This window comes from Ambystoma mexicanum, chromosome 9, assembly GCF_040938575.1.
Source record: "Ambystoma mexicanum isolate Mex_15411 chromosome 9, UKY_AmexF1_1, whole genome shotgun sequence".
Lineage (NCBI taxonomy): Eukaryota > Metazoa > Chordata > Amphibia > Caudata > Ambystomatidae > Ambystoma > Ambystoma mexicanum.
This window is the reverse complement of record NC_090931.1, coordinates 856,921,755-856,940,756: the sequence shown is the minus strand read 5'-3', so window position 1 is coordinate 856,940,756 and position 19,002 is coordinate 856,921,755. Positions and strand designations below refer to the sequence as shown.

Below are 19,002 nucleotides of genomic sequence, written 5' to 3'. Positions count from 1 at the left end.
TAAGGGCATGGCTGCCTCCAAACTCGTAATGAGGGACAATGACTCACTGTGATTACTGGATGAAAATGGCAAACAATATTTGTATTTGTATTTGTATTTATGCCAGCTTAACCTTTAATGAATCAACCAAAAACCACCATTCACTTCTGGAAAGGCATAGCAGTGATCTCTGTGGCTGTATGTATGCCATTCCTCATCTATCTGACTGTCCAGTGAATTTGCTTCTTCAATACATGTCCAACCTACCTCCAGCTGCTCCGTGCTTCTTTGTTACCCCACATCATTTTCAAAAAGAAGAGCTGGCAACAGAAAAATTCTGGTACACAAATAGGCCTTAAGGCAAAAATAACCTAGGCAACTTTAAGTCTTCATGGCATGTACACTAATCACTATATTCGCGCCACCACCATTCATCTGCTTTCAAATCCTGGACTGGAATCCTGAAAAATGATGGCTGTCACTGGACATCGCAATATTGCCTCCATAGAAAGTTATTGGCAGCCACAACCCAACAAAAGACTGCATTGGTCTTCCATCCTCGACCATGGCACCATCCACAATTCTCCTCCCATTACTCAGTCTGATGTGCCTTCCCTAGACACTTTCCCTTCTACCTATTATTACTGAATGTAATACCTTTCCTCAATTTGCAAATTGTTTTTTCACATTTTAGGAAATGTTCAATTTAATTCACAATAATACCCTTCACCATGTTATTTCTTGTTTTTCTGATGTTTGTTCTTTTGTTTTTGTGAAACATATTTAATTTTTTATATTATGTTCGTGCACATGTTGTTCAATGCCATCTTAACCACCTCATTTGTACACCCAAACTTCCATTAAATATTTCGTCCTTAATATCACATCCTCCCTGTCACATTTTGTTGGAATGTGACACTCAGGAGTACATCCAGGCATCCCACAAGGAGGAGGGCAAAACCTTCCCCCTCTTATGGCCAGCCTAATTAAATAACAAAGGCTCCATGGATCTGACCTATCCATTGTTGGCCCTGCAAGAATGGTGGCAGCAATTAAACACAATTAGAAAACTAATAGAGTATGCTTCAACCAGGCCCACACGGGGCCTAGCTGCAGAGGCTATCCGAAGACAGGACGCCCCAACACCTTTGATATGCATCTGTGTCAACCTGAAGCCAGCTCCTGCCCCTCAGTATAAAGGGCAGTGAACTGTCATGTCTGGTACATGTATTTACAGTAGGAAACCCCCACAGAGGGACCCCATTCAGAAGATAGGAGTATGTGATTTGATGGAGACAGAATGTCTGTTCTTGCCACAACTTCAAGGGAGACCTGCGCTTTGATCAGGAACCACAGAAAGCTCAATTAACCAGGGAGACCCTTTGATCCACAGCAGACAGGAAGATGGGTGGGACTTAGGAGTAAATGTTTTCACCCCTTTATCTTTCCTGTTGCAGAGCACTCTGGTTATTACATCACGCATAACAGAAGATTGTTGGTGGGGACCCAGTATTGTTCATTAAGGTAGCCTTAGCCTGTACCAATCACTGGGGCCCATTTGGCTTTAAAGGAGGGCTGAGCCCCTCTTTTGGCAGATCATCTGAGACTTTGCAAGGAGTAAAAAGAAGTACTAATTTGCCCCCCAGCTGAAGGTACAGTCTGCCTTACAGCTCCCGCAAGTGACGGAAGGCCAGGATTTCCAAAGAGGGAAGCAAGATCCCTCCCCTTAACATCTCCCAGGGAACAGAGGGAGATACTGAATCAAAGGACCCTCCAGCAGCTCCTGAACAACTACCCATCCAGCATGCAGCGTGCCCTGCTAGGCTTCCTAGGTGGGAAGTGTGAGAGAGTCTCTGAACCAAACCGAGGACAAGGCAGTTGCTGCAAAACTCTCCTCAGCTTTGGGCCATCTGTCTTATAGGACCACACAAACCCAGTGAAGAAAATAGGAGGAGTGCATCGGGAAGCATCAATCAGCATCCGCCTTAAAGGACATTTTCGAGCCAGTCAAGCCCCACAAGCTGCAACCAACGGCACCGCTGATTGTTTTCACGCCACAGTCGCTAACGTCATCAGAGACACCTCGACCTGTGCTTCAGACCCACCAACCATCAACGAGACAACGGTTCCTGACCGCGAACAACCGTGTATGCCAGCCTGCAGCCATCCGTCCAGCCTCAAACGCCAAACTGCCTGCTGCCTGATACCCGCAGCGATCTAATGTCTTGAACTCTGTCGCAGAAGCTACAAAGCACCCTGAAACCGACTCAACCCTGTCAAATACCAAGAACTTCTACAAGCACAAAGTACATTTTGGTTCTGTCCCCCTGGTCCTTTTCCAAAGGCCCATAGTGACATTTTACAACCCATTTCTCCCTTTGTGCTGAAACCAAGTATCCTTCAACTATTGAGATAATTTACTTTACTGACTACCCTCCTGTCAGTACCCAGAGTGCTTCCCTTTTCCTTCTTGAAACTGTCTATCCTCTGCATTCCGTTACAAGGTGGGTTGTATTTTGTAGTGTGCTAGAACTGTCTGTTGTGCCAATAATAAAGTAGATATTTTTATACAACCTTGACTGCATAGTCCCTTTAATCATTGGGTAATAATTGTATTTTCGCTGTGTTGCAACTAATCAATGATCCACGACCTTTCAGAGATAAGTCTGCCGTTCCGTCCACGTTACCAAAATTGGAAAAGGAGGTTTATAATTGACTTGTGTTTCCAATGTGATTGGATTCCTTCTGGTGTACTAGAGGTGTAGGGCTGATTGATGGTTTAGAGACTGATTTTCATCCCTGGACCACTGGTGCCCCGGAAGTTGATTCGTCACAGTATGCTAGCAGCAGAACTTCACATTCAGTTCCACTGATGAACTCGATAAAGAGCCGTGAAGCGCACAATCTACCATAAGAATGAATAGCTGCAAATGTTCCATGTGCTTTTAAATGGTTCCGGTGCAGTTGGAAAGCGCTGGGAAATTCTTCAAACAGGGAACATGACCAGGAAGACAGACCAATGACTCAGTCCTCTTTGGGGGGACAAGGTAAAAGGGTCTCTGCAATTTCATGTTCATTACTATCCTGGTTTAAAAAGCCACTCCTCTCCTCAGGTCTCCACCTTGCCAAGAGAATTAACCTTCGCCAATGGTTAGTGGGAGCCCACATTCTGAGGCCTGCCTATTGCTTAAGCTGCTTTCAGTGGCACCCTTTAAATGTAGTGGCTTTTACAAATGAGCAAAGATTGTCCATTTGATTTTATTTTTTAAAACGTTATTATGTGAATGCTTCCATGTGTGGTAGCATTCACGTAATACTGTTTTTTTATAGGAATACAATGGAATAAAATCAACACGTTTCCATTGTATTCCCATATAATGATTAGGTGGGGAAAGAATCAGAGTGCACATTTCAGAAACCGCTTCTGCAGGCATTTGAAATAGCCAGGGGTGTTAAATGCACTAAAAACATGTGACAGGTAAATCAATTGAATACCAAACGTAGTGGGGGAGGAAAATGACACCATGCCTGGCATTCACTTCAAACAGCGTTTTTTTAAATGTCTTTTTACATATACATTGTACAGGAATACAATGGAATAGAATCAACATGTTTTCCATTGTACTCCCATACAACGTCTATTACATTCCATCTCCCAACATGGCCGCCGGAGATTCACAGGTACCGTGTGAATGGATCCATTCCATTCTTTGTACTGAAACTCTTGCTTCCGAATGCGATCATCTCAGACAGTAAGCAGAGTTGCAGCGTTCCCATCACCGGCGCCCAAACTATTAGTATCCCAGGAAATACACCCAAGATACTAATAGCAATACGCCTCTTGCTGGGTGGGGGTGGCAGGGCATTACCGAGTCAGGTAATGCCCCCGGGCCTCCGTTAAGGCCCTCACCTGTAATTAAGGCCCCCAGGGCATTACCTGACTCAGTAATGCCCCCACCCCCACCGGCTTGGGTCTTATTGCTAAATCATTACAGTGCTTGGAAGCAGTGGTTTGGCATGAAAAGCAATACGAAAACATGAAGTTGTCTTTGGCTTCCCAGACTTATATGAATATCACTATGCTTTAATTCAATACAACATTGCACTTCTGGTTACACTGATTGGGCAATTATTGAAGCATGGGCTGCGTCGAAAAACTTCACCGGAAGCTTTTCCTACAATAGAACCATTGAAGTTGTCAATAAGCAGCCTGGGCTCTCTATGTTGCACACGCAAAGCTTTCCATCTCACGTACACAAGTTTGGGTCTAAAACCATTTATTTTAGCCTCATGTCTAATTTAAAAAGATCCATTTTGGAAGAGCCAGGAAAACACAATCCCTCGACCTCCATTGTGTGAGAAGAAGATCTTATCCTTAAACCAGCCGCTCAGCAATGGGAAAGAGCCCTTGCTTCAAGCCCTATGAGCGAATTTGAACTTCCTCAAAATTAGGTTCAGCCTCTACTGCTCCGCCCCCTGCAGAAAGTGGGCGCCTTTGTGAAGATTCCATAAAAAATCATTACTGATCAAGAAATAGGTATTTCAGCCTCAACGTTTTGTACAGCATCCTCCGTAGTTGACAACACAATCCATGAGGGAAACAAAAACCTACTGGGAACATGAACTCATCTGTGAACTCTCTCAAGAAGATCGATCAACTTGATTGTGGAATATACACAAGTTGGGTCTAAAGTTGGACCTCATGCCCTGTCATCACTAAGATATCATTATAGACTTTTAAGTGTAAAGTGAGCTCCCTATCGAGATGGAGCTAATTCCTTAGCAAACCTGATTTAGTTATACAGAGGTATGATTGGTCCCAAAGTGAAATTTAGTACCATAGGTATTTGATGAAACAATTTCAGCCTACCAACCCAGATGGAATTTATTTAACATTATCTGACAGGCTTGTTGTTGTTTTACTGGTACTTTACCAGGTTTCAATTCCCATGGACTCACCTTTACGTAATTTGACAGATCTTCTAAATGTTTCATCGTATCTCGAATCAGCCTAATTCATAATTGACATCAAGCTATGTCTACCTTGATAAGGACCCGGGATGGGTTGAAACACGTGTTAGCTGATCGCATGATGAATATCAATTATAATTTCAACTTTTTGTCAGTCAGAATTCTGTTACTGATTAGGAAGATTATTTCTCAGTATTTTTTACACGACTAGCACAAGTAAACCCAGGAATCCATGTGTTCTGTGAATTTGAGACATCCTTGGTTGCTGTCTTCTGCTGCGCTACTCGCTGCAGGTCTTTTTGCCTCATATAATCTCTTAATGATTTGCTGCTGTGCGGTGGCAGACTCACTTAACTAGGGCCGTACCTTCTTGCAATCCCTTTTGGTTAGCCTGTATACGTGTGGTTCCCTTGTTGTATAGCCTAAAAGTGCCATTTCCTGAACTTGCGATTCACTTGCCTACATGGATATGTGTGGTGGGGGTCTAAAATATGTTTTTGGAAATAATCAGGGTCTCGTCCTTTTCCAACAAATTATGCTATGTTTTACAATATTATGCTATGAGTTGTTAATAGTGCTAACACATACACATTCAGCCAGATTACCATATATATGTACTCCTGCAGTAAAGCTTTGAGGTAAAATGTATCTTCAAAACATGTACAAGCGATTTGGAATTACTTATTATTCAAAGTACAATTGCTCAAAATGACCTCTTCATACAATTTGATCGGAACATATTCTAGTCTACTATCTCTTACACAATCCTTCTGTACATTTAATTTAGATACCAAACAAAAGTGACAAATCTGCACATTCAATGAGCTGAGGGGGGCTTTGCTATGCTCAAGGTAGTCCAAGACATGGCATGTTGAGTTCAGTGGCAGAGGGCGGTTTTGGTGCCAGGCGGTGCTGACTCTTGCTGAGGTGGCACCATGATTTTGAATGATTCATGGTCAGTTACAGGCTAGTGAATATTTTCAGCTGAGGTGCCTAAATATATCCCCAATGTTCTGCCTCTGAGAACATTTTTAAAATAATGTGTTGAAATTGACCATTTTACAGCGCATGTTTGGGAAGAATTGGGGTAAAGAGCCATACAAAATGGTTCTCTAGAATAAAATATGAACATATCTAGCATATGCCATGTCACCAAGAGTACACAGAAATATTTTAGATTGCCTGCATGATGCTGCAGCCACAACCTATCTATGCCAGTAATGGCCATTGTAAATCACTTGCACAAGTCTACAGCCACAATCTATCTATGACAGTAATGGTCACTTTAAATCACTTCATAAAGCTATGGCAGGAATCCACACCATATGCCAGTAATGGTCAATTCTAATCACTTGCATGAAGCTGCAGACACAACCTATCTACTCCAATAATAATGATCAATGCAAAGCACTTTGATGAGGCTTCCACCACAATCTATCAGTGCCAATGTAAAGACTGGAGGGGGGGTCTGTACTTCTGCTCTCTATATGGCAGAGGAGAGGCACAGAGGACCCCAGCCAAGATTCTCTATTATTGGTAATGTAGTCGAGCAATCAAGGCCTAGCTTCTCAGGAGGTGATGCAGGCTGGTTCTTAAGTACAGTGTTGTCCCCAAGCCCCCACAAAGGAATGTCCACACACTGTTTTAGTTAAAACACATTCTTTATATAATTAATATTCAAGGTTATGTACACTATCACAATAACTCACTTTGTGCTCAGTGAATTTACATTGGCAAATATATACAGTTCTAAAGTGGTACCACAATTATTATCAAATCTCATTAAAGTGGTGCATCAAGTATACTCTGGTTAAATGTCACATAGATCACTTAATAAAGGCAACCAACAATTAGACATAGGGGGGAAAGCAGTTGGTTAGAACAATTGGCAGAATACTGGCCCCTACCACTAGACACAGTTCTGTGTGGAGATCCCTCCACCTGGGCAACCTGTAAAGTAAAGATATATCACAAGCCCAGTCCATAAACGGTTCTATAAGTCTTATTTCCTTCTATAATGTTTCTACCACCCCAATGTACCTGGAATAGCAGAGTTCGACATCGGGTCGTTGACGGATCCTTCTTGAGCGGCTCCCTTTAAAGCAGGAGCCACGGATCGTCGAGATCCCATGAAGAAAGTGAACTCGGCATCGAGGTGGCAGCTTTGGTCCCAGCAGTGCTCATCGTCGACGAATCGAAGGCGTCCTGCAAGGAAGAGGCATGCGGGGCACCTCGATGACGATAGTTCAGGACCGCAAAGAGTTTATGAAGAACTGTGGCCCAGCAAGGGCATTGAGTCGTCCGGCGTCTCTACGGTCGTTGGGTGGCGGGAAACCCACTGGCGGATGCCCCTCAGCGCGTTGACGGCCTGGCCTTCTCCGGCAGGATAAGGCGGGCGGCGGTGTGGACGAGCATGTCCATGAATCATAAGTCTTAGGCAAAGGAGCGTGTGGCTCCTGTCATCGGTGGTTCGGCGTCAAGCGGTACCCTCTTATGGGCAAGACGGCTTTGACGGACCTCCAGCGGTTACAGCAAACTTGAGAACCCTGGTCGACGACGGTGGACGGAATGTCTGGTACTGATCTTCGTTCTCCTCGGTGGTCCCAGTCTCTGGTCTGCAGCCTTTTGAGGGTCTGACTTCCAGGGCGCTTCGGCGAAGGTTAGCGGTGCTCGATGGTCCCTCGGAGCACAGGAAGAGGATGCCTGACCAGGTCCTCTCTTGGATCAGTCTCAACGGCTTTCGCTTTCAGATTTCGGCAAAGGGAGATAGCAGTCAACCTTCTTCTTCAGGCTCGGCTTCGAGATTCAGCTTCAGTTTCAATGTAAGTTTCAACTCCAGCTTCTGAACAATTTCCAGTGGTGAGAGGTCCCCAGATATACTATTCTGTCTCTAATCCACACTGCTGGGTCACACTCAACAGCCAATAAAACAGAAGGGCATTCATGCAGTCAATCAGCCAATCAGACATATGTGCATTCAGGCCATACTCCTCCCTCTCAGAAACTCACAACAAGGAATGTGTATTGGGGCAAGTACCCAGCCATTCAACACTACACACTGAATTCATACCAGTTGTAGGCAGTGCTGTCTCAGTCATTGTGTCAAACATCAGAAACCAGACATCCACAACAAGAAGTGCATATTGGTCACACACTCCATTCACCCAGGTCCCACCCACAGGGTGTACCCACAACATACAGTCACTGGGAAGGCACCAGTCATTCTGGCCAGGACTTCACAACAACACTATATGTGGAACTTCCACCCAATAGCCAGTCAGGGGGAATGGACAGAGTCAGGGCTTCCCAGGACTTTGGGAAAACAAGGTAACAGGCAATAGAAAGTAAGAGGCCACAGGGGCCATCTTGTTTCCTATCAGGAATCAACTGATTCCAATGCCAGGACTGGTTATCCCAAAATGGAGGATACTCAGAGCACCTGTCAAATTCAGCATGGGGCTGCCACCAGCCAATACCCTGCTCTGTGGGGCATAAACAGGTGCCCAAAAACATATATTAGGAGCACAGGGTTGTACTCCCACCCATAGGTGCCATAAGGGTATCCCATGGGTCTGTACACCAAACCAAAAATAGGAAGAGCTGCACCACCAGGAGTCCCACATGGACTCCTGGGCAGAAAACAACACAGAAAACAAATGAAAAAGGACTACAGGACAAGGTCAGGGAGGCCCTGTCCCTCCAATACATTTTCAGCATCACAGCCAATAATAATGGTCTATGTAAAATACTTTCACAGTTGTTACAAAGTAGTGTGGGAGCCCCTCTGCTGAGAATGAACATGGGTCCAGTACCCTGGTCTGTGTAGTGTCTTCCACTCAGGCGGGTCTACAACCATGTTTTAGTTCATTGCACCCTTCACAGAGGAGAACTACCCCTTTGCATATCAGTCTGGTCCCGCCCACAAGGGCAGTCTAGCACCAAAACACTAGGCACTTCTCCTCTGAACAAGAGGACCATCAGCAACCCCACTTCCATGAGTGTGGCCACAGTCTAGCTAACTCAGTAATGGTCACTAAAAATCACATGCATGAGGCTGGAGCAAAATTCTATCTATGATAAAGCTGCGGCCAAGCTTCCAAACATATGCCAATAATGGTGATGTCTATCTACTTGCAGGAGACTACTGCCGCAGTCGATGAATGACAGAAATGGTCATGGTAAATCACCTCCTTGATGCTGCGGCCACAATGTAATTATGCCATTCAAGCAAGTGATTTGCAGTGACCATTACTGTCATAGATTCATTATGGCCACAGTTTCATGAAAGAAATGTACAGTGTGTAGATGACTTTCATGAACTTGCAACCACAATCAATCTATGCCAGCATTGGTCAATGTTAATGACTTTCACAGAGCACTTTCATGAAGCTGAGCCAACAACAGGTATTTGCACTGACTGCTTCTACAGACCCCCATTCCATACAAACACACATGCACAAATTGCATTAACTCTTACCCATACGCCCACACATGAGGCATTTGTGGGTGCGCGCGCGCACACACACACACGCACACACACACACACACACACACACACACACACACATACACACACACACACCCAAAACCACAAACAGAAAAATAAATCATATGTTACTACTTCTGTTCACTTCGGCCAAGGAGGGGATGGGTGGGAAAAATACAAGTGGCAGCGCGGCATGCTGCAGAAGGACTTGAACTCACAGGCTGTTTGCCCGTTCTCTAGGTTGTTTAGCAACACTGCAATCAGCAAGGCATTCACTCCACACACTCCAGTGTGAGCATGCTTTTTCTTATCCCTTTTTTAAAATTCAATTGAAGTCCACCCGCACGTGGGAGTCGAGTCAGGAGTCGAGGGCAGGTGTGCGCCGGTACTGAGGTGTACCCCACCCTGGCTCCATTCCCTAAATCAGTCTACTCCCTTTCCATTTTATTGCAGCCTTGGGTACAGACCACAAAGCACCACCCTTCACTCGTCCGTGCTGAGCGGCATTATGGGCGCTCTCGGTGGTTACCACTCTACAGATTTCTAAGCTTTTTACTATCATTCATATTTGGGCAGGTCCACATGAGACTGCTATACACAGCGCTGGTTGCAGACTGTTCACCAAGCCAATGCTCCATCACTGAGTGACATCCACTGCAGTGGTTCACTGTTGAGCTGCAAATGCACTCAAAATCGTTATAACGAATCCGCGGCTCTGGTTTATAAAAGACTTGCCTTGCAGGAAACACAATCTTCAACTCTGAAGCGCAGTGAAGTCAAGAATACTTTGTGGCAGGCGCTACCTAGCCCTGAACTTCATTTCAGAAACAAAACAGGGAGTGGGAAAGAGCAACCATAAAATGTCCTCCCAGAGAAGCGAACTGGAGTGATCATTTCTACGAGGTTTTCTTTTTTACGTGCTTTGGTTTTACAAGTAACCTTACTCATATTCAATCATAAAATCACTAATTTTCAGTATTATACATCACGTTATTTAGTTACAAAAACACTTTTCAAGATTAGCCAATAAAATACGAACAAATAAGTCATGTAGCTTCTAGAGCTTTATATCACAGCAATAGGTCACAGGCTATACATGTCAATTGAATTCTATTATCTAATAGATGGACACTCAGCAGTCCCGCGAGGATAGCTCAGCAGCAACGTGCTCGCCTTGGAAACAAAGCAACACGAAGCAATAGAGGATCGATCCCTAGTATTAAGCTCGTTATAAATACGCAACTAAGACATATTCTGCTAATAGCGCCTCCATGCCCCGGGGATGTGTGAGCGCTTTAAAAATGCATAGAAAATAATACACGATATGGCATTTATAACGCGCCTATATACAAGTGGAAAGGTATTTTTACAGGTCTGCTGCTGTTAGTGCAACTGGTCATTATTTAAATGTTGTCACACATGTAACTGGCATTGGAGTACCCCCATAAGGACAGCCCGCCACATACCACGGCCCTGCAGTCCTTTGCTGAATAGCCGACTGCCTGTGTGTTGTGTGAGAGAGAGACAGGAAGAGCTCCAGTGAAAGGGCGCGCAGGAGACCTTGAGAGTGATGAGAATGCTAAATCCGGGCGTTCCGCTGCATATTGTTCTCAGTCACGCTCAGGAACACGAGAGCGGAGATTATTTCCACTGCGTTAGAGGCATGCATGCTCTGTGCTGCTGAGAGGAGGCTCACAAAGGGCGCTCCGGGCGAGGGGTATCTACAGTGCCAGTCAAGGTGTAATGCTGTACTCACTGGCAAGGCGCCGATTTCAGGACTAGACCCCTTGACCTTACTCTCAGGAAAGGTTTGCTTCGGCAGCTCGGCCATTATTCCTTTTCTAGCCTCATCAAGCTCAGCACAAACAGGTGATCAGCCTTCTGCAGTTTTCTTTTAAATATATGAATAAAATAACCAGGGGTGCAGCTTTAGGTGGGGAGTGGGATCAGAGCGGTCATGAATAGGCTTCCTGCCTGGCTTCATCCCTGTAAGCTTGGAACGTACAGCTCTGTTGCCAGGTAGGCTCCACAGCAGAGAGACATGACATGGTAAATCGGTCATGGGGGCAGCGCTAGTGTCGCTTAAATCCTGTCATCTCAGAGCATTGTGGCGCCTGGCAGCCATTTTTGTGGTCTGGGGTCCAATGAGTCCCAATCAAATGTAGCCCCTTTTGGGGGGCGCAGTCAGAAACTGAGGTGGTGTGCATGTCCGATTTCAGTAAATATCACAATCCGTCAACATGAACGACGTGGTTTGGACAAGAAAGTGAATCGAGACTCAGACGATGCAAAATCCTCAGTGAGCCAGGCAGCCCAGGGAGGAAATCTGGGATTTGTGTAATTTATGGGAATGACATTAGGCAAATCGTTGGGAGGAATTAGGTTACTGGTGCGGATCTGGTGGGAGCATTGCATTGTGATCAGCATTCCCCGGCACCCAAGATCCCACCCACTAGTCTCCCGCATGTGCCTTCATCAAGGCAGGTGGTATGAAAGTCACACACCCACCTATGGGTTTTGTCCGGATTATAGTACCAATGTAAAAGGACTTTGTGTACATGTAATGGCAGATTGCGCTGTCAACTACTGGTTTTCACAGGCTAGACAATGAACGATTCAGCAATTGATATCAGCAAAGCTTGTACTCCATTAATGGGTCATAGGTTCAGGTTCCGAGGCCCAAGAGCTCAAGAATAGGTTCTGCTTGAGTTGCAAAAATGGACAAAGGGAATTGTTCAAGTAAAGTTGCCCTTGATAAATTGGTGGGCTATCGATAATGATGGAGTTGCTCGTCGTTTTGTGCAGGGGTGTGCAGTCTTTGGCTCTCGAGATATTTTGGACCAGAATTACCATCAGCCCCAGCCACCATAGTCAATGGCATGCATTCATGGGAGTTGATGTCCAAAACATCTGGAGGGCTGCATGTTGCATATCCCTGCTTTGGTTTAGCGATAGAAAACCATTTGTAAAACTTGATGCCAGGAAAATTGAGGCGACTGTCTTAAAATATTGGGCCAAGTTTTACCTGCTGTGTATGGGTGTCCTTTATTCCAAATGCATTGAGTAAATACTCTCATTCTTTTTCCGAATCTGTGATCCATTTATTAGCAAAGGTAGTCCTTAAAAACATAAAAATATGGGTCGAAATCAAATTTTTAATCAAATTAACCAAACCTGTGACTGTGGGCGACACCACGTAACAGGGGCAGATTTTCAAAATGAAATAACACGTTCAATGAACAAATCCCAATGGAAATTAGTATGAGCACTAAAACGCTGACAATTTTTTTATAACAAAACGTAATGCATGACATTGACAATAGCCGATTTTTAACAATTTGAAACAGTAATGATAAATAACTAAGGAACCAAGATGTTAAATCACCACACAAAAAAACAATTACCGTGAAGGCAATAATTATTCTAGACACTGAATGAGGTTCTGTTATAAGTCTCATTAAGGCCCTGAAGAAGCTCTAAATTAGAATGAAACACGTGTTAGCTAAAAGTCCAGTAAATAGGATTCATACAGTGCAACCTAGCTGTAATAATGTACGGCCAACAAAAGTACCTTTCACACTGCAACAAGCACCAGCCATGACTATTTTCTGTACACAAACACATATAGCTGAATGAAGAGAATTTCTTTTCACAAGAAAATCAAAAGAATACAGTTTCTTTTGTTCCTAGAATTGGAACACATTGAAGGTCCTTTTAGGTAGGTGCATGTTCTGCAAACTGCACCCTTATTCCCCACCTAAAGCTGCACCCCTGGTTATTGTATAAATATATTTAAAACTCTAATTCATTGTTGTCATATAACTCAAATGAAACATTGGGCCTCATTCCGAGTAGGGCGGTAAGGGTTAACGGTCACCGGTAACAAGACCGGTGCCGTTAAACCCTTACTGCCCTACTACGAGTTCCCTTTTTGGGTCCTTCCTTAACGCCTGCCTTTAGCAGGCGTTAAGGATGGGACCCGCAAGGGCACTTTAGTGCTAATAACGGTACCGTAATTTACGTTACCATTATTAGCGCCTTCCCCATTCCCATTTGAGCCCTATAGGGGCTCAAATGGGAATGGGGAAGGGCCCTGGTGAATGGGGAATTACCAGTCCCTCCAACCTTGGAATGGACTGGCAATTACTCCATTCACCAGGGCGGAGTCGGAATGATTTTGGAGGCAGCCATGCCGCAAATAGCGGCGTGGTTACCTCCAAAGTAGGAATGAGGCCCAATGTCACATATAGAACCTACAGAAAGAGGGGGGGGTTTGTCCCAGAAGCAGTGAGGGAAGGGACTGGAAATCCAATTATAACAAGGATGTCCCTACTGCTGTAAAGTAAAAAAGTTGCAATGATTCTTATAAGTAGTTATTTTTTAAAAAAATGTACCAAAACTGGTATCACACAATTTTTTGGAGTTCTCTGGAAACAAGGAGGGCAAGTTTGTAAAGAAGTTTTTGATGTTTATTTCACAAAGAGAAATTTGAATAGACTGAAAGTGAATGTTTTATCAACAATAACATGAAAAACATGGTACAAAAAACAAATAGCTGCAAACACAAGTGGTTTCAAAGTTTGGAAAAATAAATCAAGAAGACACGAGAAAAAGCACACAAAAGTACAATTATTAATTCGATTTGGTTTTAAAGAAAAAACAAACAGAAAAAGCAATTGTCAGTTTTAATTGCAAAAGAAAAGGGGAATACTCGTGGAAACTAGATACTTGGACTGCAAATAGTGAGAAAATGGCCTTATTGTAAGCCAACCAATTGAGTTTTTGTAATGTCCTTTTCTGAAAGCAGTCAAGTCCAAATTTGCTCTGTTTCCAGGTGGCCTGGTCCCAGAACTAATCACCTCCCAGAGAGGATCTTTTTAACTTTGGAGGCTTTGACTCTAAGGAATTAGCTGAAATCAGGTTCCACCAGGGATTATGCAGGCACAACCCGTCTCTTAGGAATTGGGGAATTTAGAGTGTAATACTTTAAACACAGGATGCAGTAGCATAGGAGAAAATCTTCAATTATTTCCACTAAACGAGACAGGATTACAATTTACTCCCTCTTTATCTCACTCATTCCTATTATAATTAAAGCCCTTATAATGAACCATGGGTATCACGGATAACCTTTTTGATTTCACAGTCAAAGAATCCTTATCATATTGCAAGGCTTGCAGCATCACCAAGAACTTTCTTGACATATCAGCACAGCCCCTCCCTCCCTGTATGTTCTCCAACTGCATTCCGACTTCCACAGGGAATGATTTTGACCAAACCACTTCTGGTCCAGGCTTGGCAGTTCTCTTGCAATTACCATTCCAGATCTGACCTACAGTCATATAGTAACAGCAAACTAGGTTGAAGACCTCTACCAGTACCACTAGACGGTTTGCCATTTGAGCCCATCATGAAACCAAGCACTGGAAGAACATTATATTGCTATTCTCCTTTAAACCTGCCTCATATAGATTAGATTATTGAGTTCAAACTAAACCTAAGTATGTTATACCTTCTTCATAACTGGCACATGGCCTTCCCGAAGGATCGACATGCATCCATATGATTACAATCATGCTAATCCCCTTGCTGCATTCCCCACCAATGGTCTGTCAATCCTTACACACATTACCATACTCTTATCTTTCCGCGTTCTTCTTACAATCTGGATAGCCTGGGCAAGTGTAGAATCCGCACAATTCTCCGGACAGGCCAGGTGCTCTGGGACTGCTATAGTGATGATTTGGTGTAGGTACAAAAGCCCAATAATATGTAACATACCAATGCAAGCCACTTTCAAGAAAAATCTTTACTTTTCTTAAAGCCGGCTGCTCATGATTAAACCTTCTCAGCCTCAAGGTCCTTCTAGCTGCAGTGTATTGTAAACCTTGCAGCTCTTTGGTTAAACCCGCATAGACTGCATTGCAATCGTTGAGCCGTGATGAGATGAAACAATTCCCCAGCGTTACTTGATCATTTGAACTAAACCAGTGAAGCATCTTACTTAGTTTTCTCAGGTGAAAAAACCTTGCGTTTAGTATTAATGAGTTCTGATCATTTAAATTTTGGTGAGAGATATTTTTTACATCAAGGGTTTTAACTACTGGTTCTATCTGGGGTCAAAAACCAAAACAGGATTGGCATAACAAAAGGAACAATGAGTTAATGGGGCCAGAAAGGACAAAGAGCTCAGTTCTGTTGCCACTCAGTTTTAATGTATCATCAGCATCGATATACATATGAAGAGAGACTTTTTCTGAAAATGTAAATCAAGTTCTTTATTTTTATCCAGATGGATCTAAAGATAGACGCCATCCACATTAGTCATTTGTTTTTATATAAAAACAACTCAAGTAAGGTAAAATGGCAACATACGGAATAAATAATACTGGTGAGAGGGCTGATCCCTGTGGGACTCTACAGATTAAGGGTCTAACCTGAGATTCATAAGGGTAAAGCTACATGAATTGAGTTCCTGCGCTGGGTGGCGGGGGGGGAATCCATTTCTTACACAAGGTCTTGATCTCTGAAACCTTGTAGCCACTCATGATTATTCCCTGGCAAGTGTACCACAAGCAACCAACACGTCTGGCACTAGCAAGGCCATAGAGGCTCCTTGATCTATTGCTTATCTCAATTCTTCCAACACTGCTACCTACACAGCTTCCACTCTCATTCTAGAAAGGAACCATGCCTAAAAACGATACCGTAGTCCGGACCTTTCAGCAAGTTCCTGTATCTGATTTGGCGCAGGCCTTTCCATTAGTTTTCCTAAATAAGGTATTTCAGAAATAGGACATTCATTTGCAGGAATCTCTGCATCTAAGTTTGACTTGTTCAGCAAAGGTCTCACCACTGCTGGGGGACACAACCAGTAGGAAAGGATGTTTTCAAAGATGATATATATAGTTCTGTCATTTCTAGTGGGGCGCAGCTCTTCATTATTTGCTGGGAACATGTTAAATTCCAGTAAAGCATCAGGCTCGCGAAAAGATATTTGATCTTTGACGAGTCCACTGCTTTAGTGAACTTTATTATTGGTATTAAGTCATTGCAAGAATAAATTAAGATGAGTTGTTCTTTTTATGGAATCATATGAAATAGGCTGTCTTCTGAGCCAGTAGTGGAAACAGGAAGGTTTACAGTGGTTATAGCCAGCACAGAGCTATATACAATCTTTTTCCCCCTTATAATGAGGAAAGGCATTCAATGCTGGGATGCAAACACAATCAATTGATTTTTTGCATGCCGGGATGAACGCTCAATAGCTTTCCACTGAGGGTCATCCATTACTCCATGGCAGTCCTCCAGTGTATCTACAGATTAGTCTTCAAGTGTCTTGTTTTTGGACAAAAGTTGCATATTGATGCTGGCAAAGACATTCAGGGTCATTATAAGGTTGCCGGTCCGGAAACAATGGTACTGGTAAACTTGCCGGTACCATTGTATCCGGACCAGCAAACTACGAGTCTATGAGCGGGTGCCTTTCAGTCCACCAGGTCTGACCTGGCGGGCAGAAAGGCACCAGCTTGCAGACCTTGGCGGATGCACCGGCTCCATTAATGAATTGTGTCGGTGTATCCGTCCTCCCCGTTCCCATTGAGTCCATTGGGACTCAAATGGGAATGGGGAGTAATATTTTCTGGCGCCCGTGAATGGGCAATTACCGGGTCTGCCGGGGCTGTAAAGCCCCGGTAATTGCCCATTCCCGGGCACCGGAAAATTCATGACTCCGACAGCAGCCGTGCCAGTATTTACCGGCACGGCTACTGCCAACCTCATAATGACCCCCCATTGGGCCTCATTACGAGTGTGCTGGTCCAGTAACAACGGTGCCGGTAAGGCTACCAGCACCGTTGTTACCAGACCGGCACACTCCAAGTCTGCGGGCAGCTGACGTCCCACCCACAAGGTCTGATCTGGCGGGCGGGCTGACACCTGCCCGCAGACCTTCAGAGAAGCACCGGCACCATTATAAATGGTGCCGGTGCTTCCATCATCCCCATTCCCATTGAGTCCTATGGGACTCAAATGGGAACGGGGAATAACGAATTTCCGACGCCTGACTTCTAGTAACACCAGGTTCGTAATTCCGAGGTGTTTCCGTGAAACCAGGAGTCGGAAAAATTCACACAAGTCAGGTGACAGCCTGCCGGATTTACCGGCACAGAGGCCCATTGAGTAATAACAGAAGAGGTATTAGCCAATTGGATCGGTTATAATCAATCGAATGGTACATTTGATCGAATTCGGCCAGCACTGTTCGATCGCATATAAAGAATACTGAACATGTGGTGCAGGAGTTGCAGGGGTGTCCCCTGCTCCCCATGTTCTGTATTTCTGGCCTTGGTTTTTGCAGGGGTATCCCCGCTTCCTCATCACTGGAGGCGGGGGACTAGAAAAAAAGGAAATAAAAGAAAAAGGGACCCTGCTGCGTCGAATCTGACTTGGGTTAGAGGTACGGGTCTGACACCGCAGGGGTTCAGGGGAAGCAGAGGTAAGCAAGGAGGTAAGTAGGGGAGAGGGTGGAGGTGGTGTAAGGGACGTTTTGGTTTGTTTGGCAAGTGCAAAGAAATTTGTGGTGAAATTGACTACGGTCAATTCCACCGCTAATAATTCTGCTGCAAATTACTGCACTTTGGTCAAACAACCCAAATCCACCAGAAGATGCGGGACCCTAAGATGTACTCAAAGAGGTTTAGTGCATGCGCAGATTGGAATGAATACCATGGGCTCTGCTCTTTGTGGGAGTCGTGAGATCAAGTCAAGATTGTTGCTACATTTATAGATACAAGACTATGACTGTTAAAGGGGATATCATATTGTGCCTCCCTTATTATATATATTGGCCTAAGCCCAGTCACTCTGCGAAGAAAACCGAGTTGCAAGGTTCCGATTCTAGATCGACTTCGCCGCCATTTTAGGTCCATCCGCCATTTTGATTTCTATTCCAATGTAACTGGACTGTGAGCCTGCGGTCCGAGACGGCATCTTGACGAGGGTCCATATATCGAGGCGGGCAGATTTGCCAAAATCACCAACCACGAGGGTCCTTTGATAGTTCTTTGAAATCCGATTGGACCTCCTTAGAATTTGATCAGGTGAGTTGTGACCTGATTCTTAAGTATCCTGATAATTTGTTTTGGCGTATTGCACTTGCGAGTACAATTATTGACCAGGTAACACCAGTATATTGATATGCCTGGAAAATTGTCTGCCTGCTTCAGGGCGTTATTCCACAGTGACAGACAATCTTTGGAATTTGGCCGACCGGCGCCAATGGAGGGGTCACCGGCGTGTACTATGTACTGTAAGCACGGCATTGGTAGTATAGTGTTTAATGATATTTAGCACAGACAAACTAGACATGCTTCCGAACTTCAGTGGCCAATCAATGGTAGATTTGAAATTCCTCGCATAGAATACTTAGAATCTGTATTATTAAAGAAAAAGGCTAGACCTGCAGCATTTGATGTATTACAGAATTGGAAGAAAGAAGCTTTGCAGCAACTTAAGAGTAGGGAAAACATACGCAACGTCATATGACAAACGCAGAAAAAGCGTTG

General features: G+C 44.2%; 1 protein-coding gene across 2 annotated transcripts in view; it reads right to left on the bottom strand.

The window, feature by feature from the left end:
- Positions 1-19,002, bottom strand: part of VWC2L (von Willebrand factor C domain containing 2 like) — a 540,822-nt gene that overhangs the window by 103,104 nt on the left and 418,716 nt on the right. Inside the window, exon 4 of one of the 2 annotated variants that reach the window (XM_069615931.1) lies at positions 12,462-12,555. The exons of the other annotated variant lie outside the window; for it this stretch is intronic. Coding sequence (XP_069472032.1) covers positions 12,482-12,555 — 74 coding nt within the window. The 3' untranslated portion in view covers positions 12,462-12,481. The remainder of the gene's footprint in view (positions 1-12,461; positions 12,556-19,002) is intronic. 2 annotated transcript variants of the gene reach the window in all.